Source organism: Grampus griseus, assembly GCF_964374135.1.
Source record: "Grampus griseus genome assembly, chromosome: 7".
Taxonomy (NCBI): domain Eukaryota; kingdom Metazoa; phylum Chordata; class Mammalia; order Artiodactyla; family Delphinidae; genus Grampus; species Grampus griseus.
Window position 1 is genome coordinate 6,856,202 of NC_139001.1, and position 27,292 is coordinate 6,883,493.

The 27,292-nt window shown below is 45.7% G+C and overlaps 1 protein-coding gene and 1 pseudogene across 3 annotated transcripts in view; both read right to left on the reverse strand.

Moving 5' to 3' along the window:
- The window catches only part of ATG16L1 (autophagy related 16 like 1), a 46,640-nt gene extending 30,564 nt beyond the window's left edge, over positions 1-16,076 (reverse strand). Inside the window, exons 1-6 of one of the 2 annotated variants that reach the window (XM_082658049.1) lie at positions 15,841-16,076; positions 11,901-11,994; positions 7,542-7,647; positions 6,758-6,831; positions 5,645-5,896; positions 1,923-1,988 (exon numbers count right to left, since the gene is read on the reverse strand). In XM_082658049.1, the coding sequence (XP_082514175.1) occupies positions 1,923-1,988; positions 5,645-5,896; positions 6,758-6,831; positions 7,542-7,647; positions 11,901-11,994; positions 15,841-15,955 (707 nt within the window). In that variant the 5' untranslated portion in view covers positions 15,956-16,076. Of the gene's footprint in view, positions 1-1,922; positions 1,989-5,644; positions 5,897-6,757; positions 6,832-7,541; positions 7,648-11,900; positions 11,995-15,059; positions 15,153-15,840 lie in introns of those variants that run through there. The other variant, XM_082658050.1, reaches the window with a different exon arrangement.
- Positions 4,335-4,895, reverse strand: LOC309824842 (large ribosomal subunit protein uL22-like; annotated as a pseudogene). The gene has a single exon. The product of its transcript is annotated as a large ribosomal subunit protein uL22-like (transcript).
- Positions 16,077-27,292: the final 11,216 nt, after the last annotated feature.

Below are 27,292 nucleotides of genomic sequence, written 5' to 3' on the forward strand. Positions count from 1 at the left end.
CTATGGTGTACAAGAAACTGCCAGGATAGGGAGAAGATCCAAGTCAATAAGGAAATGGACTGCTAAAAGGGCAATGAAGTCAACGGGTACCTAAACAACCCAGTTCTAAATATTACTGTAATAGTAAAAGACAGGAAAGCAAGATCTAAACACAATTCATTTTTGACTGGGTATTTGAGGCTTATATGTTTAAGCATAGCTCTGGGTATTTGCTGTTTCTGACATTTTAGAGAGTCCATTATATTACACATGAGATAATCAAGTCACAGGACCATGCTCCTTTGCTGGTGCAAAGCTCCTCTGGAATTCCCCTTCCTCCCCGTTTTCCTGGTTGCAGGGAAGGCAAGTAATTATTTTGGTCTTAATGACGTCCTACCAAGTTGCAATCTTCATGGAGAAGCAAAATAATAAAATCTAATAACCCAAGACTTTATTACCAAATGTTTGGATTCATAAGAACTTGAGAGATTTTTCCATGATTAATTATCTGGATTATGTAAATATATACTTCAGAACTTGTTACCAAGCAAGTTAAACCAAGTTCAAGTAAATTTATTTTCCTTGGCTATTGATTCTAGGGTCCCGTGTAACTGAACCCAGTCTTGGCCAGGATTAGAGAACAAAGGCAGGCCTGAAGACAGAGAACAGGCTGGGCTTTCTTCTCTTCTCAGTCGTGGTCTGCGGGTCACTTGTGTCCGCACAAGGGTAACAACAGAACAGCAGACATGGCAAGGGTAACAAACCTGAGCTGAGCCTATGTAAATGGTTTGTTTAAGATAGAGTTGTATAGTTATAAAGGTACTTGGAACAGTGCAAAGGCCCAGGACCACGAGAAAATACCAGTATCTGGTAACGCGTTATCAAAACCTTTCAAAGGTGTTAATGTCCTTTCACCTAGAAACTCTACTTGTAGGAAAGACCAGAGATTAAGAACAGGACTTCACAGTCAGACACCCTTAAGTTTCCACCCTGTCTCTGCCTTTTCTGATATGGGGCAGGATGCTGGACCTTTCTACACCTAGTCACCTGTTTATGCTGGCCAATAAGAGGCAGACAAATGATGCTTTTATAAGCCGTTATTTTTAAGGAACCAAATCTCATTTCCAGGTCGACTATTTAGCTACTTTGTAGCTTTGGGCAAATACACCTGAGATTCATTTTCGACATGTGAAGAGTATAGAAATTATGCACATATGCTACATCTAAAGCAAAGGCTTGGTATGAGATTTGTTTTCTTATAAATCAAGACCTTTGTCTGGCAGATGACTCCTGAGTGAATTTAAATCACTCCCCTCCATTTACAAGGAAGCAAGCAACATTTAAAAAAACAGAAGATCAGAACTCTAATACTATATTCCAGAGTCCATTTTAAAGAGGAGAAGACCCCACATCCTGAACCAGAGCAAAGGGAATTTAGTCACTAAAATACCCACTGCTCTGAAAACAAAGCTTCAAATCTCAGGGAAGACCCTCCACCCAATTTCAGATTAGGAAAAACTCCATATTGACTCAATTGCTTTTGTTCCAGGAAATCCCAGTTTCTACTTAGGCTTCAAAGGTTTGCCCAAGCTCCACTTGAAGCCACAAACCAAGAAGAGAGCAAGAGACAGAACCCCAGCCCAGCATCACACTGCAACAGCTCCAACCAGAGGCAGAAAACAGGTCGGTCTCAACAGGAAAACAGCGAGGCTGTCACTGGTTAAGGGTGGAGGAAGTCAGAATTCACACTCACAGCTAATGAGTATAAACTGGAACAACTTTCTGGAAGGTAATGGGTGTTTTTTATTTGCTGCCCTAAGTCTTTTCGTTTTCCTTCTACATTTTGTAAAATGGTTTTATAGAAACAGAATATTGTAAGACTATTTCAAAACAGCAAATCAAATTACTACGAGCATAGTTTCGATTTGTACATCTCTACTCACTGCTCAGCTGGGAGAGGTTCCTTTGCTGCTTCTGCGAGCTCCTTCTGCAGCCGGGCTTGCCGCCTCCTATTTAAAAAAAAAAAAAAAAAGCCCACTATTTATGTCTATTTAAAGAAAGCATGGGGTTTTGTCTCTCAAAAAACTACTTAGTAACACATTTGAATATTCAATGCACTTAAAGTAACAACTACCCTGGACAAAGATACCCGAAGTCCCAAATCCACAACTGTAACTTCAGCAAGGATCCTATTATAATGGATTTCAGAGCAAAGCCCTAGGAGGGATTAGAGAGAGCAGTGAACCAGCAAGGGAGAAGCCTGCCTGTGGGGACCCGGGGCCTCTCAGGACAGAAACATGCATCAGGTTCATCCAGGGTTAGTCATGGTCGAGACTTAGTTTTCTGAAGTAAACAGTCTCACGCTAACATATCAAGAGCATGAATAATAATAAAAATTTACTTGTACCTAGCACGGTTTTTTTATTTTACAGAATTTGACTCATTTAACACTTATAACAAACTTTTTGAGGTTAAGTACTATGATTCCCATTTTATAGACGAGGAAACTGAGGTATAGTGAGATTCTTGAGTCATCAAAATGTACAAGGCTTCAGTTTACTAGGGCTGGACACACAAGTCCTGGCTGCAGCAGAATTTTAATGTCGCCGCTTCCACTCTCTCCCCTCTCAGAATCATTTTTGTCTTTCCTTCCCAAGTCCTCAATTCAGGAGCTTCCTAACCTTTAAACCTTGGCCTCCCTCTCTTTTCCATGGCAAGTTCACCTCTATCTGTCATTTCTGCCCCCGCTGTGGAGGACCCCCAACCCAGAACTCTAGCACTGCTACTGAGCTCAGGTCAAGAGTTCTGCTGGAATTTTTAAAAATTTTTCTAAATTAAAAAACAACTTTTCTAAGTTTTTAAAAAAGTTTCTACTATAGTGATAATTCTCAAAATAGGGCAAAGTCCTGTAGGTGGCACATCAGAATCTGCGATGGGATGAGGCTCTAGCTTGAAAAAGTGCCTTACACTCTTAATCTTATACCTTGAAGATGAAGAGTCAGTTTTACAGGACAAGTGACAAAAATTACAGGTTAACAAATTTTTCTTAGCTGGAATAGATGACCTATAAACTATCTTTGAGGGGAAAGCAGAATCCCGGTGCGGGGTGTGTAACACTCCTCTAAAGGAAAGGCACCTGTCTGCAAGGAGTGGGTAAAGGACAGAGCTGGAGTCACGGGGAGAAAAAAACACCCGCAGCCCAGGCTTCATTACAACAGCGGAAATGTCCTTCTTTAATGCTGACAGCTTCTTACACAGCAGCCACCGTGCCTGCCTGTGGGGACACACCCCAGCCTTGCAAGGGAGGCGGAACACAAGCAGCTATTTCAAAAAACAGCGCTCCACTATGACCCAGGTAAACAAAAGCTGCTAGGAGAGGAAGGACATCTAATCTGGGAAATAGGTAGGAAGGGGGAAGGCTTCTAAGAAGGAGGAACTAGTTGAGTCAAGTAACGAAAAGAATCCCCAGGTCCCACACGTGCAATCAGATGGTTATACGTGCAATGGTATATTCCTAGGATAACATTCCAAAGGACAGAACAAGGGCAGGTATGTAACGTGCCTCACTCCCCATTTTCACTAGAAAGTTTGGGTTGTCCTTGCCCACGGTGATGATCAAGGGCTCTCCCTCTGCAGAACCACACGCCTGCCCACTTCTCCCTCAGGCAGGCTCTCAGCCCGAAGCCTAACAACTTCCACGGAGCCCCGGTGTCCTTACCACCCCTAAGCTGCCCAAGAGCTCCACATATAAGCCACGCAATTTTACTTAAACATGAGACAGAAAGAATATAAGGACAGCTCACGTTTTCTTAATACAAACTTAAGACGTATATATATTTTGAAAAGACTTTGCAAAATCCCACTGTATGAAAGTATCACAATTTCTCCCCCCACCAAGGGATATACCGCTTCTAATTTCTCACTACTGTGAATAATGGACTATCACAAAATCGTGCTTGTGAATGAACCTCATCACTCAGGATAAAGGCCAACAAGTGGGAACCATTTTCAGGTGCCTGCCATCCCCAGGGCCCTCCAGGGGTTAGGGAAACAGCCTTCACATCAGCAATGTGAGGGGCCTGTCCCACCTTCCTCCCAACAATCCTTTTTGCCAGATTCACTGAGCTCGTCCACTTCTTTCATGAACTATCTATGTTACAGCCCTCTGTCTGAATGCTCACCTGTTCCTTACTGACTCTATACTAAGGATACATATTTTATAATAGCATAGCCTATTTGCTTGTTTTATAGTGTTCTTCGATGTTAAGAAACCTACAATTTTTATACAGTCCATTCTTTATTACCATTACTTTTTTTGGGGGGGGGTGTGTGTTTTTTTTTAACCTTTATTTGCATTTATTTTTTGCAGCATTTATTCCCGGGCCATAAGTTTTTGTTTCTTCAGGTATATCTGTTTCTTCTGGGCAACCTCCTCTTCTGGTTTAGGAACAATCTGTTCTTTTTCAGTAAGGATCATCTCAGTGTGGCAGGGAGAGCTCATGTATGGGTTGATCCGACCATGAGCTCTGTAAGTCCTGTGCAGCATCTTGTGGGCTTTGTTCACCTGGATGTGCTCAGTGACCAGAGAATCTACATCTAAGCCCTTAAGTTCAGCATTACTCTGCATTTTTGAGCATGTGCAGTAAAAATTCAACACTCTTTTTGGGCCACCAACCCTGTGTCCAGCCCCACTGTTTGGCCTGGGCACACCTACCAACTCCATCACTGTAACGACGGAACGGCACACACTGATTCTTTAAAGTGACATCCTTCAGATACTTGGTGGTTTTTTGGATGTGCATATCCTTAATGGCCTGGGCAGTTTCACAAGTGTTCTTAAAGTGAACATGAAGATTTGAACCTCTTGACTTGCATGATTTTGTGGGGTTTTCTGGGTCAAGTGAATAGCGAACCATGTTTAGAGGTCACCTCAGGCTGCTTACTGGAAAAGCTACCATTACGTTTAATGTTTAGAAAGTCCTCCAATACTCCTATTTAGGAATTTTTCATAAAACAAACAGCAGAGAGTAACATTTTTTGCTTCTACCTTTTGGTTTCCGTTTTTACACAGATTTCAAAATCTTTTTGCATATATTATTTGGTAGGATTAGGGCTCTTTGTTATTCTTTAAGGCTCTTTCCTATTCCATGCATTTATTCTTTTAGATAAACTACAATAATCTTTTCAAATTCTAAACTACTGATGTGGGGATTTAAAATAAAATGTGCTAATCTTTTGAACTCATTACTAGTGAGGCTGGCTCACGGTCTTCTTGTACGCTAGCCAGATCAGAGTTTTTGCTATGGGTTGGAATAGTTTTACAAAATGGGGCGGTGGGGGGGGCGGATTATACGCTTTTTCTAACTCTGGTTTAATTTACACTGTTCAAGAACTAGCTTTTCTTCTTGAAACACGGAAAGAATTTGCTGGCAAAAATAGCAACGGGCCAAAGCCCTTTTGGGAGGTAATCCTTTGCTCAGCTGTAAAAGTGTTCTTATAAATGCAAATCTCTTTCACACCCACCACCACTATTTCTAATTTTGTTAGTGCTTCCTGGTGCCCCCACCCTGTGGTCAGAGCTGCCAGGTTGGTTTCTTTCTTTTCTAAGAACTAGGTGCGACTTCATTAAACAATGGAAATCACTGACTGCCGATTCATCTCCCACCTTGAATCCTTCTCATTCTCCGCATTTAAGCGATTAGCTTCCTGGGCTTTCTCAGCCATCCATCTGGTGACCAGCTCCTGGTTCTCCTCAGTAGTCTTCCTCAGTTTCTCCTCCAGGGCAGTGAAAGTGATCTGCAGGGCATCATATTCATCCTTCAGGGTCTGGTTGGCTCTTTCAAGGTCCTGAAGCTTAGTGCGTAGTTCCAGGCACTCGGTCTCGAGATCAGAGATGGTCTGCAAGCATTCTGCAATTCTGAAAACACGACGGGAGAGGGATACTGCACAAGACCTGTGTGAGCTTGGGCACCAACAATGACCTCAGCCATCACAGCAGGCACCTCACTTGGCCAAGCCCAGCCCCAGGGGTTTACAGGACAATCCCATTAATGGAGAGGAAACACCTAGGGCAAAATTCATCCAGACTATGAATGACTAGTTAAAGTATCTTTTAGAAAAGCAGGATGGGAAGGAAGAGGGAGCTTTTGATGCTGAAATAGTGTAGTAATGGGAGATTAAAAGGAGGCTGGGTATCTTGTGCATTCCATCAGCTCTATCACTCACTGAGTGTGAACGCCTGAGCAGGCTCCCCACCTTTCTAAGCCTCTAGAGAGCCCTCTCTGCGGAGTAAGGGAAAAGGCACAGATGAAACCCAGGCTCCCCTCCAGCTCAAAGATCCTAGGATTTGGAGTCCCTGTTTATCTTGACCGGTAGGCTTCTCCCAGATCAAGAACAACCCTGCCCACAAACTCATCCCCGTTCCCAATGGCCGGGCACTGGGCTATCTTGGTCCCATCCCCACCACAGAAGACACCCGCTCCCCCAGGCAATGGCCATGGGGAGAACTGTGAATGCCTCAGGGACACTTCCAAGAGCGAAGCTGACTTCTCAGGGGTGTGCTGGGGCCCTGGAGGACGGAGGGCACTCTTCTTGCCTTTTCCATCCTCAGAGGGTAGAAAAGGACCCTAGGCTATGTATGCACAGAAACGAAACTTGTGCTGAGCCCAGTGTGGCTACTGTTTGCCACCGATCACCACTGGCCCCGCTCACAAGAGTACAGTAAAACAGGCGGTGAGATCCCACGACCAGTCCCGAAGGAAGCGTGCTCTCTACTCACTTGGCTTCATTCATCTGCATCTCCTTGTCCTTCTGCTGCATTTGGTTATTCAGGTCAATCACCAACTGAGCTAACTGGGGGTAAAGAAGAACACTTTCATAAACAAGAGATTTTAGGACCTCAGTTGGAAACTCATAATTGCGGTTTACTTTAAAGAAAAAACAGGTGCCTGTGCGGTGGGGCCAAGGCACCAAGAAGAAACGAGCTGGGTGGCCGAGAGGAGAAGGGGCTGCGCGGGGGCACAGCGTGCGCTTTCCCTGTTGAAGGCAGCCTTGGATAGACGAGCAACGCTCCAGGTGACCGCCAGGTTCCTGCTGAGAACGCCTGGCTACCCCTCCACCCCAGCTACCTTTTCCGACTCTTCAGCTGATAATCAATTCAGCTGAAGTAATGGTAAGTTGCACTTTTTCATAACTTGCCATTAGACCACCACCCAGTGTAAACACAGCCCAGGACTTGATTCTTCCTAATGAATTTTTCTGAAATTGCAGGTTTCACGGTTTATGAAGGTATTAGTTAAGACTTTCAGTCAATCAAGGAGTAAGCTTCTTTCTTTTTATGTTTCTCCACTTGTACCTTTCATGCCATCTTGGAGCATGACAACCTGGTTGTTATCTCAATGGCTTGCCCACCTGTTGACAGAGGTCTCACATCTTTTCTGTTGTTTCATTCCCACAGATAGAGCTGGTGATGCCGTATGTAGCCAGGATGGCTGCAAATTCCAGTGGGAGTGCCTGCCCCACCCCCAACCCCCAAGACAGACGAGGAGAGGAGCTATCTTTACCTCCCCACGTTTCTTGTGTAATTCAGTCAGTTCTTCTTGGTGTTTAATCCTCAGCTGGGCCATTTCTTGCAGCTGACTATCATTCCATGCACCATCATGTCCAGGACTAAATGCCCCAACCAGGCAGATGAAGAGAACGTGTAAACAAGAGAAAAAAAAAAATCAGACCCCAGAGCCCTTCAATCAGGCACTGGAACAATAACCTTAGAATTTCAAACCTGTACATGACAATATAGCCAAGAAAGCAGTTCAGTTCTCCAGGCCAATAGAGTTATAAGTCACTACAAACCTAAAGTAGAAAGTAAGAGATATGAGACACAGGGTAAAACCAACCAGCCACAACCCATACCACCAGCTGCGTCAGGAATAAAGGATGGGTTCCGGAATAAAGTTCAGGTAAACGGGGAGGAGACAACGAGGTCCACTCACCCGACAAGTATCTGAGTGCCGGCTCTGTGCTAGGCCCTGTTTTGGTGCCTAGCGGGGAAAAGGCAGGGAACAGGAAGCTGCACAATCGGCTAAGAGTAGACAGACAACAAATGAGTAGATGGATGGAGTCAGGTGGTCAGATATGCTGTGAAGAAAAACTAAGCAGTGTAAAGAAGGGGACAGAGCGACAGGGCTCCTGTTCCACGTGCGGTAATCAAAGGCATCCCGAGAGATGACACTTGACTGAAGACTGAAAAGAGTGAGGAACAAGCCATGCGGACCCGGGGGCGGGGCCCTGTGAGTGCAGGGAACAGCAAGTGTTGGAGAGGCTGGGGGCAAGTGTGACCGCAGCGCCCAGGGCAGGGGGTGCAGGGAGGATCGGGGAGGCCACTCAGAGCCTCGCAGGCCCCCGAGGACTGTGGCTTTTCCTATGCATGACTGGAAGCCGCCAAGGGTTTTGAGCAGAGGAACGACTTACGTTTTGAAAGGATCGCTACAGTTGCTGGGTGGAGAGCACACTGCAGGGGTTAAGGGCAGAAACAGCGAGACCAGTTAGCAAGCTATTACATATTCCAGACTCAGAAAGTGCAGATCGGGACAAGGTGACGGCAGCGGAGGCGGTGAGACGTGGACAGATCCTAGCTAGATCCACTCTGGAGAGACTGCAAGACTTGCCTTTGAATTGGTTGTGGGGAATGAGAGAAAGACAGGAGTCGAGGACAACTCCAAGGCTTTTGCCCTGAGTGGCTGATTAAAGGTAGGCGTCACCTACTGAGGCAGAAGGACGGGGGCAAGAGGTTGGGGGAGGCCTGAAGAGCGAGTTCACCGTGGACATCCAAGTGGGCATGTCAAGTGGAAACTGCATATTGTTAAGAGTCTGAACTTCAAGTAAAGAGGTCCAAGCTGGAGGCTGACATATAGAAGCTGTCAGCAAACAGATGTATCTAAAGCCATGGACGGAGCTCAGGCCCCTCGAGAGTCAATGGAATTCGGGAAAGTTTGCAGGTGTTTGCATACTATCTCAGAAATAACAGCAGGTGAACAGAACTGTGGATCTGTAATTCAGGAGAGGGGGCTTGGCTGGAGCTACAGGTGTAAATTATCAGACTACAGTGAGTAGCTGAAACCACTCCCCAGGGAAAGCACACAGATGGAGAAAAGGAAGATGGCTGGCAAACTAGGATGCCACCATCTGAAGTGGGGGCACTGTCTCTTCCCAATGACCGATAAGAAATAAAGAGGGAAAAGGCAGCAGAATGATGCTCCCTCCTAAATCTACCCTCCATCTCTAAAAGCATTTTTCTTACACGTTCTAAGAAACACTAATATTGCATTCTTTGAGGCAACATAGTGCTTCCCCAATCTTGGCCCATGAACTAGAAGCCAAGAGACTAGAAAGCGGCACATACCTTATAAGAAACCACCCTAAATTAGGCAGAAGAAGCAACAGGCCTGGGTGATTGATTGCATATGGGGATTAGAAGGAAAAGAAATAATTTTTTATCAAATCCCCTTATTTTAATGCAAAGCAATGTGAAATATGCGAAACATAAAACTAGTCTGTTCCTCCAAGAAGCTGAAGAGAATCCTGAGAAAAGGCAAGGATACAGGGCACTCATTCCTCTGCTCAAAGCCTTTTACCACTTCCAACTTTATTCACAATAAAAGTCAAACTTCTTACAAAAGCCCAATAACAGTGCTTCACTAGGCAGAAAAAAAAAGAATCACCTAGAGAGTAGGTTTCAGATTCTTGGGCCCCATCCCAGAACGATTCATCAGGTCGATGAAGAAAAGGGTCAATAATCTGCATTTCTAACATAGTCCCGGGTGTCTTGGATACTTCACAAGGACTGAGTAGCCACTAAAGCAGTGGTTCTTATATGTTAGAGGTCATCAGAATCACCTAAAGGTTCTTAAAACCAGACTACTGGGCGCCACCCCTAGAGTTTCTGAAACAGGAGCTCTGGGGTGAGGCCCAACATTCTGCATTTCTAACAAATCTCTGAGGCTGTGGTCTAGCAGGCATACTTAGAAAACTGTTGGAATCAACTATTTCTCAGGGATGAGTTTCACTTTGATTTATTCAGTAAGCAAAGGGATTAAAACACTTAAGAGAGGAGTCAGATAATTGACAAGATAAAGCTTTTTAAGCACAGTGTGTTTCAAGATTAATTAGAATGCGATGGGCAGGACTTGAGAGCCCAGAAGAGAGAGAAAGCAGCCAATGAGATCCCCGTCTTCTGTGAATACCTGTATCCTACTAGCACACGCCTCACTGAGCTACTCTCCCCCACGAGGCTCAGGTCCTTGCGAACAAGGACTCTTGGCTTATTCATCTCTGTATCCCAACGCCTGGCCCACACTGTAGTCACAAAATGACTCAGTGAACGAGACCCCTGCCATAGTCTAGGAATGGAAGCAACGAAGCTGGTGGCACACAAATGCAAACCAAGGGACAGATGCACAGGACACTCGGGCAAAGAATCAACAGGCCTGGCTAACTGCAAAGGGGGAGGGGGAGGACACCAAGGGAAAAAGGAATCATAGCTGACTTGTGGAAAATAAGGATACCATTAATAGAAACAAGGCAGTCAGGAAGAGGCCTGACTGAACACAAGTTTGCAGGAAGGACGGACTTCCAGTTAAATTACCACCCCAGTGATACTCAGTTAAAAGAATGTTGTATATTTATTTATTGCACCTTTCCAAGCAAATGAGTTTCGCTGACAGATAAAGGATGCAGGAATATAGTCACCAAGAGGCTAACCAGATAGAAATAAAATGTTTCAAGGTTTCAGTTGACTGAATTTAGATGAAAAAGGGCGAAACGGATTCTCTACACCTAAAGTTGACCAGAACACAGCAACTAATATTTTAAATCCTGCAGAAGGCCTCCCAGGACCACAGCTAGGCACGATCTCCTGAATTGTTCTTAAGCAACAACGGAACCACCTCGCCAGATGAGGAAACACGGATGGCAAGTAATTAGCAAATATGGCTATAGGAGTAAATGACAAGCTACACCCAGCATTTCTGTCTTTTTCCTAAAATCCTAAATTACCATCAGCTTTGTTTTTACAATTGCTAAATGTTAGCTGATATGCAAAAAAGCATGTAGATTTTAGAACAATAATGGGTACTGTTCCCATACAAACCACAAAATTTAATATGCAAACGTGATGAACAAATGGAAAAGGAGGACAGTAAGACTCCAGAATGATTCCATTTAAGCCACTCGCATGAAGTATGGCTTTAAGGTTTTTTAGGACCATGACCCTCAAAAAGAGATAGTTTACATGAATGACCCAAGTAAAGATACTAAACTCCCCACCATGAACACATACTCACATATTTAGTGAAGCAATACTTAGCCTTCCTATAAAATGCAGATTTCTGCCTAATCTTTCTTAAAAAAAAAAAAAGCTTTCTGCAACCCACTGGTTTGACTGCACACTAAGATACATGGAAACAACACTGAACTAAAAAGGATCACATAGACCTGTAGCGCTGATGTTTACAGGCCAGTCAATCTTGTACTGACAAGATCTATGTAAATCTGCTCAAGAATGCTTACTTGTCTGATTATTCAGAAAAAGTGAACCCTGGCAGGCCACAGGAGGAACTGGCCTGGTTACTCGTCTTAAGCAATTTCTCAAGCTCACATCACACTGATGATGAGCCTTCTAGGTGGGTAGCTACGTACCTTCAAAAAAAACTTAAATAGTTAGTTATTTGGCTTCAGAAGTTTTTATTTGAAAGGAACTGACAAAAAGTGGAACACAAACACAGTACTTGGTTTGCTTCAAAATCAGGGAAGTGACGACTGAACTGAGACAAATTTCAATTAAAAAGGAGACACAAATAATACAGGATAGTTTCAGAATACCTTATCTCAGGAGACACAAATAATACAGGATCGTTTCAGAATACCTTATCTCATGCCTGTTTGGTATGTCATGCTTTTCAGCTTGTAGCTTATGGGCCAGCACTGAATGAAGATCTGACTTTTCCAGCAACTTGTTATCTAGCAAAGAAAAAAAAAAAGTTATTACAACCCAGGTATGCTTTATTACTACTTAACATCTTATAAAGATTTGGACCAAAGAAATAACCAGAAGATGACTGGGCAGGTTTCACTTTTATGAGGTATCAAAGTACTAGGCACTGTACTTTACCACCGATTACAGCAATCGTCCAAACTCCAGGCACATGCGCTCCTTAGACGCTTCCTGGCCCAAGCACAGGCAGCCCAGACAAAGGAACCTATGAAAAATCCCTCCAAAACGCCCCCGTGCCCATGCTTTCTACTCCCACAGCTACCTGTTTCTACCTGGGAAAGAGGCAACAAACATACCAAAACACAATGGAAAAGCGAAGTGCTATGCATCTCTAAGTAAGAGAGGAAACCTTTACCTTATTATATTTGGAAGTTTTTTAGAAAGAAGATACTTTTTTTTTTTTTTTGCGGTGCGCGGGCCTCTCACTGTTGTGGCCTCTCCCGCCGCGGAGCACAGGTTCCGGACGTGCAGGCCCAGCGGCCATAGCTCATGGGCCCAGCAGCTCCGCGGCATGTGGGATCTTCCCGGACTGGGGCACGAACCCACGTCCCCTGCATTGGCAGGCGGACTCCCAACCACTGCGCCACCAGGGAAGCCCTGGAATTTTTTTTAAAAAGATTTTTTTAATGTGGATCATTTTTTAAAAGTCTTTATTGAATCTGTTACAACATTGCTTCTGTTTTATGTTTTGGATTTTTGGCTGCGAGGCATGCGGGATCTCAGCTCCCTGACCAGGGATCAAACCCACACCCCCTGCAATGGAAGGCCAAGTCTTAACCACTGGACTGCCAGAGAGTCCCTGGAATATTTAATCTAAGATCAGGGCACTAGGGATACAAATACAAACCAGAGTCCCTGACCTCAAGGAGCTAAAAAAGTGTAATGGGGGTGGGGGTGGGGTGGAGGTCAAGTACAAAAAGGAAGAGTGAACTTTTACTCATTTTCTCAGATGGTTTCACAGGTGAAGACAACAGACAGTCCAAGCAGAAGGTCTAGAGAGCTGTTCAGTAAATGGCTAGAAATAAAAGTTTGCACCAACACATGAGAGGGCAGGATGAGAAATTCAGACCTCTTCTTACTGGCAATAGCGAAACAACAGATTTTTAAAAGCAGGCAGTGACATGAACAGATATCAATGAGTAAGAAGTCAAAGATTATTCTGAGGTTCCCTGCTCGTCCAACTGGGTGCAAGATCCTAACATGCCGGAGAACACAGGAGCAGAGAGCTCAAGGAAGAAAACGAGTCCTTGGAACTTAATAAATGTGACAGGGAACACAGTGCAGAAATTCAAAAGAAAAGTCAGGGCAAGAAATGACATGCATGTAGGGGGCCGGTGAGATCAGAAGTGCATGTAGGGGGCCAGTGAGATCAGAAGTGGAAGGGGGTGCACAAAGCAGAAGAAAGTGACCACAGGAAACTTACAGAAAAGCCACACCTGACGGGGGCTTTCAGATCCCCAACGTCTGAGATTAGCGATGCTTCACAGCAAAAGCTGGAAGGGTTTATGCTAGTGACTATTCCTGTCAGAACAGCTTATCTTTCCTCTTAAAGAGTTGAGTCCTACTTCTTGATATCTAAAAATGGAAATCCTGGGCAGAAACAGAAACACTATCTTCATCAATATTAATTTAATAAATTAGCTCAAGAGAACAGGGAAGTGATTCCAAACTTGAATGTTCACCAGTGTCAAAGGGCTCTAATAAGATCTTCAAAATGTTACAGCTAGGTGCCCTGTGATATCAAAGACATGAGGTATTCAAGAGGGATCCTTCTTAAAAGTTCCTCTCACTCAAAGGCCACCTGCTGTCCCCAGAGCCTCTTTTCATCTTTCTCTTCAGGCTCAGAGGCAGGACTGAACGGGAAACTCTGGTTGACTGCTTTGGGAGGCTAGGAATGAAGAGTGAGGCTGTTCCACCATCTAGAAGTGACCTCCCAAATTCAGTCCCCTGCCTCAACTGCAGATTTTAACAGGCCAAGGTTGTCTTGCCCTCTTGCCCACCCCCCGCCCCCAGCCTCCTCTCCTAGCTCCCAGGCATGCATTACTCACTATAGCTGTTTTAAAGACGTGTTCCCTCTCCAGGACTGACCTGTCTTTCTGACTTTCCTCCAACATCCTCCACCCCTTCAAGATGTCCATTTTCAAAGCGCAGAAAAACACTCAATTGTGTCAATGTGATTACAAGCACCTTCCATTTATAGACAGTTACGTAGATGGCTTTCAAAGCACTTATACGCACAGCACTGTGTTTATGAAATAGGCAAGGCGAGCTTCACGCCTATTTTATAGATGCAGCAAACCAGACTCAGGTAAGTGAGGCTGGTAAGGGGAGTGTCGTCAGACCTCCAACCCAATTTGACCTTCAGTGTATTAGCTTTTAAAGAATAAGCATATGATGAAATACCCGATGACCTGAATTTATGTAACCCATGAGGAATCGTTTCAGCAAGGAGTTTCCTGTGCTTCTGGCTTTCTGAAAGAGCACTGGGCTGCCAGCCTCTTAAGAGTGTAAGGAATCAGCACAGGAGTGGCACATTCATCATCTCCCTTTTCTCCCCATTTTAGTTAAGAGGATGGACTCAGCGAAAGCAAGACGGCCGTTTCTTGGGGGACCCAATGAGAAAGGCAAAAGTGCAAAAAAGTCAGGAGCCATCAAGTCTGTGTCCAAATCCAGGCCCTATCATTAATCTGCTGTACCTCCCCAGAGAAATGACCTAATCTCTCTCAGTCTCAATTTTCTCATTTGTATAAAGGGCAACAGGACCTGCTTCATAGAATTTTCGGAAAGATAAAGTGAAACGACACATGCCAAATATTTACGACAGCACTCAAGCTTGTCTCTACCTTAGAATTACTTGGGGATCACCAAGAAATACTGACACCTGGGTCCCACCTCTACTACTGGGGTTTCGTTGGTCTGGGATGTGGCCTGGGCTTTATAATTTTTAAAAGATCCCCACCTGATTCTAATGTGCCGGTAAGTTCAGGAACCATAAATTTAGCACAATCAGAATTCAATAAAGGGCACCCACCATTACACTGAACTGCATCATCAACATGATTTGAGATTTGCAGGCTTACTTCAAGGGGTAGACAGAACCAGAGGTCCGAAGAGTGTCCCGTTTCTTCCCCCAAATATGTCGTCAGTTATGGTAAAATGGGGCGGAGGGGCAAGGAAATGCTCTTTAGAAGACATCTAAGGGCACAAACATTTTTGTACTCAAATTGCAGCAGCGGGGGTGGGTGTGGGCCACCTCTTTCACACTGAAGTTTTCAACGACAGTAAAGACTGTGATGTCCCAACTAAAAAGTACGTTAAGACTCAAGATGTGTAATATGTAACAGTCAAAGCACACCAAAGTGGAGGAAGAACAACAGATCTTCAGGAATGAAAGGCAAACATTTCGCTACACTCTGAAGACGACGGTAACGGAGCGAGTTACTGCTTAAAGTCAGTGCCCGTGTCAGTAACAACACGATGCCCGAAACAGGATGTTTCTGGAACCGGCCTATTTAAGTAACACAAGCATTATGTGAGCTGCTGGGATTCACAAACACAGACATGAACGGTGCCTGCCCGTGAAGAATACCCAATTGAGGAGGAAAACCCAGCACAGTCACACCTAAGAATAAAGTGAAAGAGGAAAAGATCTAAAAAGGCGTTTGGGGGTCCAAGGCGCTGGGTACCCGGGGCGGCCTCAAGGCGCGCGGGCGGCGCGGGGGGCTCGGCCTCGGGTTCCCGCTGGCGCCCCGCATGCCTCGGCTGGGACCACCCGCCCACCCGCCCGCTCCCGGGACCCGCCAGCCGCTCACACTGCAGGATGATCTCTTCGAACGCCTGCCTCTGCAGCCGGTCCCGGCGCCTCAACTCCTCCGAGATGTGGCGCTTCCAGCGGGGGAAGACGGAGGCGCGGAGGCCCGACGACATGTCGTGCGCTGCCCCGGCGCCTTAGCGCCGCCAATCCGCACGGGGGCTGGCTGCCGCGGCCCGCACCATGAGGCAACCTGCGGGCGCGGGAGGACCAGCAGCCCCAGGTTTCAGGTCCACGAACAGGCCTCCCCCGATGCAATCCAGGACGGACTTCCGGCTCCTGACGGAAATGGCTTCGGACAGAGCCAGAAAGCCCGCCTCCTCATCCGACGTCTTACGCCACACGCACGGACATGTCCGGCGCCGACTCAGGGCGCTGGCTGATGATAGCATCCCGAGGCCGGAAGTGCCGGCCGCAGAGATGCGGCCGCTAGGAGGCGTGCGGGCCACGTTGGAGGCTCGGCCTTGAGGGGTCGGGGGCGGAGAAAGGAAAAGGCAAAAGGGAGGCTTCCGCCCACTTGCTGTTTCCTTTGCTTGCTTTTCCCCGTTTTATATTTTCTTTCTTAGCCTGCCTCCCTTTTCTTCATGTCAGTTTGCAAGCAGAAGTAAACTCCTCATATGGGAGCTGTGTGACTATAGATGAGAGACAGCATTTCTAAGCCTCAGTTTCCTAATCTGTAAAATGGGGAAGATCCCTAAACGGGGAAGGAATGATACCTATCCCACAGGATTGTCGTGAGGATTAAAAGTAATAAACTGTATAATGCAATTCACACTGCGCCTGTACATAGTAAGACTAACCTTACCTGGACACTTGGTATCCGTCGAAGTCCTAACCAAAGATTGGTTGCTTTAAGCAAGAGCAACCCATTGACCTTCGAAAAGGGTTTTTTTTGCAATAAAGAAATGGAATGCAAAGAACCGCTAAAGAAAATGCGAATAGATTAGCTATGTAAATCATCAGAAACCTAGAAATTATCTATGACCTAAAAGTAAATGGGTCCTTAGAAGGTCATTTAAGGGTTAGGATAAAAACAGGATTTTGAAAGAGAAAAAGGACAGTTTGCCAGTAGATGAAAGCAGAAGATGAAACACAGACTCGGGAGAAGATGACATCTATCAACTCAGTAGAATGGGAAACCTTGGTCTGTAGTAGAATCATCTGAGTTCCATCTGCATTTAACAAGTTAGTAAATTTATTGCATGAAAATGGAGCCGGACAAAACAGGAGGCAGAAGAGAAGAAAGGAATGTCAGAATCTGCCTTCTCTTTCAATGTGTCTAAAGTCCAGAGGAAGATCCTTCACAGACAGAGAAGAAGGCCTTTCCTCTCCTGTGGAACCCAGGAGTAGGACAGTTAGGATTCTAGACCTGTAAACATATTTTGTCAGCAGCCAGTACTGAGTGATCTGAATTTGTGGGAAAGACCCATGGGGATCAGAAATAAAAGGGACTTCCTCACACACTGAAGCAAATGAAGAAGCAGGTTCTGAAAGTCACGAAGAATGCCTCTAAATGTAACAGTGGTACCAACCTCAAAAGAGCCTAGAATCAAATCTTGACAGTTGAATATGCTGATTTCCCAGACAAGATTATGATTAAACCATGTTAACAAATTTGCAGAACCAGCAATTCCCCTTACAGGAATGTATGTCAACAAATATTTGGACAAAGGCCCAGAGAAAACTGTCACAGCATTGTTAGAAATAATGGAGAGTTGGGAAATATCTATTGATTTCCACCAATGAGAATTAAATTACTGTATATTTATTGTTCAAAAAAGTTCGTAATAAAAGGAGTATATGATATAAATCTAATTGATGTAAAATTAGTATGTCCCTGGATCTCACAGGCAAAGTTTGTTGAATGAGTAGAGAATATAATTTCTAAACTAAGGACACTAAACTCTGTAGGTCTGCCCTCTCCCTACCCGGCCAGCTTTGCCCAGTGAGCACTGCAGCCTCCGTGGGCACTCCTCCTCTCTTCTGCTCACCACTCTCCCTCCCAGTGCAGGGCCTTTGGATTCACTGTGCTTCTGTTGGGCAAACCCTTCCCTTCTGACCTCTATGAGTTAACTCCTATGAGTTAATTCTCAGCTCAGTAGTCACTTCCTCACAACCTTCAAGTAACAGACCTTCACAAGTAGGTCAGATTGCCCAATGACACGTGGACCTCTCCGTTCTAGCATTTATCACAGTTGCAGCTTCACATGTTTTTTATCATTACTTGCTTAAGGCGTGTCTCCCCGCCACAGACTGTAACCTCCACAGCAAGAGCCGTTTCTGTCTTTCTTCATCATTTTACCTCCAGCAAGGGCGTGAAGTCTTTCATATATTAGGTGCTCAGTAAATGTTGTTTAATTAATGAATGGAATATATGAAAATATTTTCTCTGGGAAGTAGCATTGCTGGTGTTCTTTTGTTGTATGTATTTTCTATATCTTATATGCATTTTCTAATTGTTATCCATTATATACATACTATATATGCAAGAAAAAGTTATAGAAACGAACATAGATTTATCGATAAAACCATTTCTTCAGCAGAGTGCTAGGTTCTGTGGGAGATAACTAATAAGCGGGAACACTTCTAACAACATTATGGGCCGCGCACTCTTCTGAATATTTCACGTGTTGTCACTCTCTTAATCCTCACAACAACCCTCCTCAGTAAGGTTGTTATTAGCTACTCTTAGCATCTTTATCCTCATTTACAAATGAGGAATCTGAGGCCCGCAGGGGTAAGTCACTGGCCTGAGCACACCTGGCTATTTATTGGCCAGACCTGGCTTCAGACACAGGCAGTTTGACTCTAGCATCTGTGACTTAACTATTGCACTCCATTGTGCAGTTTCTGTTTCTGCTGACATTGTAGTTTGGCTCAACGAGAATACGTAAAACAAAGAATAATTTGAAATGATTTGAAATCAATTCCTAAATTAGCCAATAGGGAGGGCATCCCATCAAAGAGCAAAGTCAGCAAAGTCGGTGGTTCGGAAGCCTCAGGTGTGTTCCCCGGACCCTGAGGGGACTGGCTGGAGGGAGGATGAGTAATGAGTAATAGGAAGGAGGAGGAAATGAGGTTGTCTGAATATTCCGGAGACAAATCATGGATCTTAAAAGAAGCGTTTTTATTTGTTCTGGTAAATACTGAGTGTCTAAAGGATGCAGCAGCTTTGCTGGATAGCGATATCTATGGAATGGATTCTGCCCGCCTGTAATGGATGTAAGATACATGTGAAGTGATGCTCCAGTTCTGAGGAACTCAAGTGCAACCTTCCAAGAACTGTCCTATTTACTTCTGTCCTTTCCCTTTTGGTCCCCCTGCTTTCCTTTATCTTTCAATCAGCAAGTGGTCAAAGAGCTGGGTCCTGGTGTGGGTCAGGCACAGGGTGAGCACTGCCTGGAGACAAAGATGGCCAGACTTGGATCCTGGCCTCAAGGAGCTCACTCTTCAGGAAGGGAGATCTGAATGTGATTATGTATGAATGTACGGAATTATAAAGTCAAAAAGACCCAGCCAGCGCCCAGGGCTTTTGATTCCCTTCTGTTCTTTTTTTCTCTTGCTTTTATTCTTTTTTTAAAATATAATTTCCTGTTTTAAAAAAATATGGCTCGATCTTTATTTCCACTCCTTTTCAGCTGTTCTCGAAATTAGATCACTAAAAATGAAAGTAAGATAAGCTAACCATGTTCCTGTGTTAACTGCTGTAACCTAGTTAACCTAGTGACTGCTGGAGTAAATGAAAGGATAGCCAAGAATCCAACCGACGTGGATTTTCAGACACACCGATGATCCTTCCAAATGTCACATTTTTTGGCGCTGGACATTTTTACCCCTTGGCTTTTCTTTGTTTCCTTTAGTTATTGTGTTTGCAGACATATGAATATATACCACCTGACATTTCCATTATAAAGACTCTCTGTGCACGCGGAGTAAAACCCATACAGGTCTCATCACCCACTCCATATATGTTGACACTTAGATTTCACATTTTAAAAATGACTGTCTGACGTAGGTTTTATCCCTGTACCCCAATACAAGCATTACAGTAAACTTTAACTTTCTTAGAGAAAGTCCTTGTTATCCCTTTTATAAATTGACAGCCAAGTGTCTGGAATGGTGGCTGGAGGATTCAACATGGCACATCTAACAAGCTGGGACAATGGCTAGAGAGAGAGAGTGTCTCTGTGGGAAGTTATCTCCCTTGGTTTGCCTCTTTGCTCTTTAAAGAGATGATAAAATTTCTCCCAGACACTACTGCCCTCTCCTACTATGAATAATACCTAATGTTAAATGAGTGATTTTGCGTGCCAGATACTTTGCTCAACATGGATTAACTTATTTAATTCTCAAAACACTACCACGTAGGTACTATTAGTATGTCCTTTTGCAGATGAGGAAACTGACACGCAGAGGTCAGGTAGCTTGTCTGATGTCACAGAGTTAGTAAGAGGCAGAACTCGGATTCAGTTGAGGAAGGCTGGTGCCAGAACCCAGCCATATGACCATATGTCCCTCTGCTGTGGATCAGGGTATAAAGGTTCTGGCTGTTTTTTTGTTTTGTTTTTGTTTTTTAGGATGAGATAGAGTATCAGAATGCTTTTGACTGCAAGCAATAGAAGTGCAATTTGAGCTTCCTTAAGGGAAAGGGGAGGTTATATGGATATGGGGTGCTGCACCAGGCTGGCAGCAGGGATGTGGCTGGACTGGGACCCAGATGCAGATCCTGTCAGAATGCTCACCTCTTTGCCTCTGCCTCCCTCTGTAAATTACCACATCCTTTGTCTTGTGGTCCAGCTCTTTTTGTCCAGCTCCTCCAGCATCGCCACAGTACAAGCCAGCAGCAGACCAAGCTGGCATATCCAAGTCCCAGGTCTAATAAATTTCTGGGAGAGGGGACTTCCGTGGTGGCACAGTGGTTGGGAGTCTGCCTGCCAATGCAGGGGACACGGATTCGCTCCCTGGTCCAGGAGGATCCTGCATGCCGCGGAGCAGCTAAGCCCGTGCGCCACAACTACTGAGGCCTGCGCGCCTGGAGCTCGTGCTCCGCAACAAGAGAGGCCACTGCAGTGAGGCCCGTGCACCACCACAAGGAGTGGCCCCCCGCTCGCAGCAACTAGAGAAACACTATGTGCAGCAATGAAGACCCAACGCAGCCAAAAATAAGTAAATAAAGTATAAATAAATTTTAAAAAACAAAAAAAGCCCCCCAAACCCCAAATAACTTAAAAAAAATTTCTGGGAGAGGAGGCTACTGGACTGGCAGGTGCCCGTATCTAATAATCTATGTGGCAAAGAGGCAGGGTCAGTCTCCCAGGGTGGTTCCCTCTGGATGGAGGGGAAGGGACAGGTCCCAGAAGAAGGTAGGTGTAGAACACGTCTGTTCAGACTGTTGAAAGTTGAAATTTATTAAGTAGATCTTAAATGTTCTCCCCTCCGCCATCCTTTTATTAACACATCCACCCTCCTGACTATAGTCATGGTTTTTCCTGGCCCCATTGGGCAAGAAACTGGTCCCAAGGGCGGGTATAGGAACCCTTGCCAATCACTGTCCTCCACAGGGATTTTTAAACTGGATCTGGGAGAGGGGGGCCCTTTTTCTCCTTCCGTTAGGAAGTGAGGCCATGCATGGCCATGCTAGTAGCCACGTCCCCTCCCAGGTCTCATGAAGAGTTTAGCCTGAAAAAAATGGAGCAAACACACAGGGAGAAGAGGAGACGAGAAACCCCAAATTCTGACGGCATTAGTGTCCCTGGTTCCCGCCAGTCCTGAAAGCAGCCCAGCCCTACCTTCCCAGTCTGGTTACATGAGCTAATACATTCCTGTGTTTCACTAAAGCTGGTTTACTCTGGGCTTTTATTTTCTCTTGCCACCCAAGAAACCTGATTTTTTGTTGGTTGGTTGGTTGGTTTTGGCCACGCCATGCAGCTGGCAGGATCTTCATTCCCAGACCAGGGATTGAACCCGTGTCCTCTGCAGTGTAAAAGCAGAGTCCTAACCACTGGACTGCCAGGGAATTCCCAAGAGTCCTGATGAAGACAGCAGACCAGCCCAAGAAAACACTAGGGCTGGGCAGACAGAACGGTAGTGTCCCCACAGGTGGTCACTAAGGCTGGGTTTTCCACTTTAAAATCTTGACAAAAGGAGGAAGGTCAACCCACTCTTCTCACCATGCATGTTTTGTGTTCATCAGCAATCCATTTCCAAATTCTTGGGGAAAGGTTTCTGGATCTGAGATCTCATGAACGTCTAAGTGAAGCTCTGTTCTAAATAATAGTGTCTGCTGGTCAGAGAAAATTTTAATAACCTCAAAGTGATTAGAGTCAGCCTGGGGATATTAGAAAATACTGTTGCCATATGTTAGAACTGTATTGTCATTTCCCCCTCATCGGAAAGTGAAGGGACACTATTTGGAAAAGCACCATTTCGATGACTCATGGGATATTAATAGTTTTTCAGAGTGTTTAACCACCACTGCATCCTCATGCAGTAGAACCACGTAGAGAGCACACAGCAGTGGAATAGTATTTTGATTAAATAACTAACTAAATAAATATTGCATATCATGAGATGGGGTTCCTTGCTGAGGCATCAAGTTGACGTTCTGTCTTTAAAAAAGCCAACAATTGGAGCAGCAGTGTGTTGAACTTGCTCTGCAAATCCGGATGCCCAGACAATTTGCTTTTGGGAGGCTGATCCCTAAATAAGGAGGGGCCAGCCAGGGATGCAGCGTCCTGCAGAGACGGGGCTCAGGGCTGGCCACTCTGTGTGCTGTGTGACTGCACACACTTTCCAGTTCTTGGTTCTGAACCTCTTCTTTCCAATAAGGACATTTTTCTATGCCAGGTCATGCACCAGACCTCAGTCTCTTAAACTTCCCCACAACCAAAGGTTCCTTGCAGAGCTCCCTTAATTTTGTCAAAGAGTATGCTGGATCAACGGCTTCTCCAGTTGCCTGGGTAATCCCAGCACAGCCCTCGTTCTTCTGGAGGTGTGGGGCAGTCCAGTCCAGGCAGAATTGTCTGGCCATGAAGTACACCTAGGAAACCGTTCAACTGGCCTTCCCGACAGGTTCATGTGATCCGGTCCAGCCCTTACATAGTCTGCATTGAGGTGGAGAGTCAGGGGTGTCCTCTCTGGTCTTTCCAACACAGCCTGTGATTCCCGTGGGCCTGGGCCTTGCCCTAGACCTTGGGGCTGCACCACAGGATTACACCCTGGGGGCAGAGTGGCCCTCACCCTCTCCGCCTCTCCCTTCCACAACCTATCCCCCTACCTCTCTCTCTCCCGCCCTCTAGTTTTCTTAGCTCTCTTTCCCTCAAGGCCCCATCCCTTTGGTGTCCAATATGAGCTCCACCCCTGTGATGGTTAAGTTTGTCAGCCACTCTGCGCTCCACCCATTTCCTGTCAGTTGGGGTGTGTGTGTGTGGGGGGCGGGTGTTGCAGGAAAGAGTGAATGACCCTCTGGTCTGGCTGGGAAGGGGGTTGGTAGGGATGGATCTAAAAGACTGTCAGATCTTTGATTCTTGCTAGTGCCTCTCCAGTGCCTTATTAAACCGTAAGATTATTGGGATTTCCCTGGTGGTCCAGTGGTTAGGATTCTGTGCTTTTCCTGAAGAGAGCAGAGGTTCGATTCCTGGTCAGGGAACTAAGATCCCGCATGCTGAACGTCGTGGACAAAAGGAAAAAAACCTGTAAGATTATTTTTAAGATTATTTTTCTCCTCTCAGGTCTTGACTTCTGTTACAGAAGCCCTGCCCCCACCCCACACCCATTACTGTAAACTTAAAAGTTACCTGCTTCAGGAGGTGAGGAGTGGACAGGAGGAAAAGGAAAACACTCATTCTCTCATGCAAGCAAGAATTAAAGTAAGATGCAGTAAGTCTGAGTGTCAATGGACTAATTTACAAGGGGAATTAGAAGGACAAGCAGCCTTAAGTCAGCATTCTTGTGTCAGCAATACTCCCCCACTTGTGGAAGTTAGGAGGATTTCAGATGCAAACAACTGAAACCTTAACTTGTAATTTAAACCAAGGGCAGGGGGTGGGGGGGGGTCAGCAAAATATGGCAGGTGGGCCAGATCCAGCCTATTTGTTTTTGTGAGGCTTTCAGGCTAAGGAGAGTTTTTGCATTCTTAAAATAAAGAAGCGCCTGTGTGTTGGCCTTGAACTTATGCCCTTCAGATCTCCTACTGGGGAATCAAAATTGACTGACAGCCACTGCTGCTGCTCTCTGAATCCACCGCTGCAATAAAGCCATGTCCACATTTCTGATGGAAACCTCAACCAGGGACCAAGCACAGCAGGGGAACTAAGGCAAAGTCACTCCTGAGACATGTGAGACTCCTCTGACTGACCTTGCCTCAAGGACACTGTTATGGACTAAATCTTGTGTCCTCCCAAAATTCATGCATTGAAGCCCTAACCCCCAATGTGATGGTATTAGGGGGTGCGACCTTTGGGGGGTGATTAAGTCAGGAGGGTGGAGCCCCCATGAATGGGATTAGTGCCCTCATAAGAAGAGACACCTGAGAGATGATCTCTCTCTGCCAGGCCATCTGCAAACCAGGAAGAGGGCTCTCACCAGACATAGAATCTTTTGGCACATAGATCTTGGACTTCCTGGCCTCCAGACTGTGAAGAATAAATATCTGTTATTTAGTGCCCAGTCTGCGGTATCTTGTTAAAGAGGCCAGAGCTGATTAAGACAGACGCCCTATCAGCCCTGCTGAAACTTTGCTAGAACTCACTGCAGGCTGAGGGCCTTCCTTCCCAACCTCCCTTCCTCCCTCTCTCCTTCCCAGGGTCTGGCCTGCACATGGTCTGACAGCTCTTCTAGCCTCATCCAGAGACCCCCATTCCTCCATCTCCTCTCCCAGGTGTCTCCGTCAGTAAATCTGTTACATCTAATCCTGCCTTGGCATGTGCTCGTCAGGGAACCAGAGGTTGTGATGAAACCCAAGTACCAGGAGAGAATGGGAGAAGGAGGGAGCTGCCAGTTCTGCTATAGACATTTTGGGGGTCCTGACCCCCCAAGTCTAATTGCTTTCCCTCTAATAACATCATGGGTGTGGGTGCTTATGTTTCCACCACGGGAATGGACCTATGTGACCCATCGCTCTTTGGAGCAGCTGTGGACACCCAAGATGGGCCAGGTTCCTCTTCCAGGGGTCCAGGCATGGGGAGCTGGACTTCAGGGTTCGAGCAGGTATGTGGAGCCAAAGCAAAGCCAGGGAGACCAGGAAGGAGAGGGGAGCAAGGAAAGTGGGCAGAGGAAACGTCTGGGGAAGACCACAGCCAGGGAAGAGCCCCACTCCCCACGCCACCATGTGTCTGAGCCTGCATGTCATCTGTGCTCCCTGGCCTCTGCCATTGCTCCATCTCCACCTGTAGCTCGTTTCTCTTCCTTGTAAGCAGAGATCCTTGACTACAATGGAAATTCAGAATTCGACAGCTGGAAAGTCCCTTAAACATAATTTTATGGCAGAGGCTCAAAGCAGGGAATTCCCTCCTGGTCCTGTCTGCCTTTGCCAGGATCTGAGGGAATGAACCAAGCGCTGCTGCAGGTCCTGGGTCTGGAGTAAGGGGGCTTCTAGCTGGGGGAAGACGGCCTTGCTGTGTCCTTTCTCAGGCCCGGATTCATGACTGGGGAGGTGACAGCCCCTCCTGCTGCAACGTGGGGGGCCTGCCTGCCCTCTCTGCCAGACCCCATGTGACTTCTCACACGAGGGCCGTGAAGGCAGGTCTCCTGTGGTGGGATGGGGGTGAATGGAATCTTCTCCGCTCCTCCCCAGCAACCCTGTATTCCCATCTGCTATGATTTCACAGCATCTCCAAGATCAATGGGCGGGAATTTGCTTCACCTTTGGGTAACTAAATAGCCCATTTCTATTAATTTTTCCAAAGTAAATGAAGTCTGGGTAAATACTTTCATGGAGTAATCAGGGAACATCTCTGCTGCACAGGCTCCGCCTTCAGAAACTGGGAACTGCCAACAACCTTTTAAGCAGCTTTTCCGCTAAAAATTTAAAAAACAAAAACTTGGGACTTCCCTGGCGGTCCAGTAGTTAAGACTCCGCGCTTCCACTGCAGGGGTTTCAGGTTCGATCCCTGGTCGGGGAACTAAGATTCCACCTGCCGCACTGCATGGCCAAAAGATTAAAAAAAAAAAAAAAAAACCCTTAAATCCCATTTTGGGTGAGCACGTGTTTTATGGGCTGAAGCTATTTTTTCTTTCTTTTTAATAGCGAAGACTTTTATATTTAGAATTAACCAGCTGGACTCAGTTTAGATGATCCCAATTTTGTTGGCAACACCCAAAGCATCATAGTCAGGAGCCGGTCGAACATATACATTCTTCTAACCATGAGGCCTGATCAGGGTGTTGACCTTAGCCATGTGGATGTTATAGGGCTTCTTCACAGCCTGTTTAACTTGGTGCTTGTTGGCCTTGACATCCACAATGAACACCAGTGCATTGTTGTCTTCTATTTTCTTCATGGCTGACTCCGTGGTGAGGGGAACGTGATGACGGCATAGTGGTCAAGCTTGTTTCTCCTAGGGGTGCTCTTCAGAGGATATGCGGGCTACCTCCTGAGCCACAGTGTTTTGGGCTGTCAGAAGGTGGGTGATGCCTGGATCTCCATTTTTTTTCCAATAAATTTATTTATTTATTAATTTTTTATGGCTGCATTGGGTCTTCGTTGCCGCGTGTGGATTTTCTCTAGTTGCGGTGAGTGGGGGCTACTCTTCGTTGTGGTGTGCGGGCTTCTCATTGCAGTGGCTTCTCTTGTTGAGGAGCACAGACTCTAGGCGCGTGGGCTTCAGTAGTTGTGGCTCACGGGCTCAGTAGCCGTGGCTCACGGGCTCTAGAGTGCAGGCACAGTAGTTGTGGCGCATGGGCTTAGTTGCTCCGTGGCATGTGGGATCTTCCCAGACCAGGGCTTGAACCCGTGTCCCCTGCTTTGGCAGGCAGATTCTTAACCACTGTGCCACCAGGGAAGTCCCCAAAGAATTTTTTGGTTTTTTCTCATTAATTTTCACTTTATTTGTTTGAAATTTGTGATCATTTCCATAAGACATAGGAGTCCTTTTTGCTGAGGCTACAAAACGAACACATCCTGTCTATTGATTCATGTTTTTTTTCCTTTTTTTTAAATTAACTTTAATTGGAGTATAGTTGCTTTACAATGTTGTGTTAGTTTCTACCATACAGCAAAGTGGATCAGCTATACGTATACATATATCCCCCCCTTTTTGGATTTCCTTCCCATTTAGGTTACCACAGAGAACTGAGTAGAGTTCCCTGAGCTATACAGTAGGCTCTCATTAGTTATTATTATTATTTTTTTTTTTGCGGTACACGGGCCTCTCACTGTTGTGCCCTCTCCCATTGCGGAGCACAGGCTTCAGACGCACAGGCTCAGTGGACATGGCTCACGGGCCTAGCTGCTC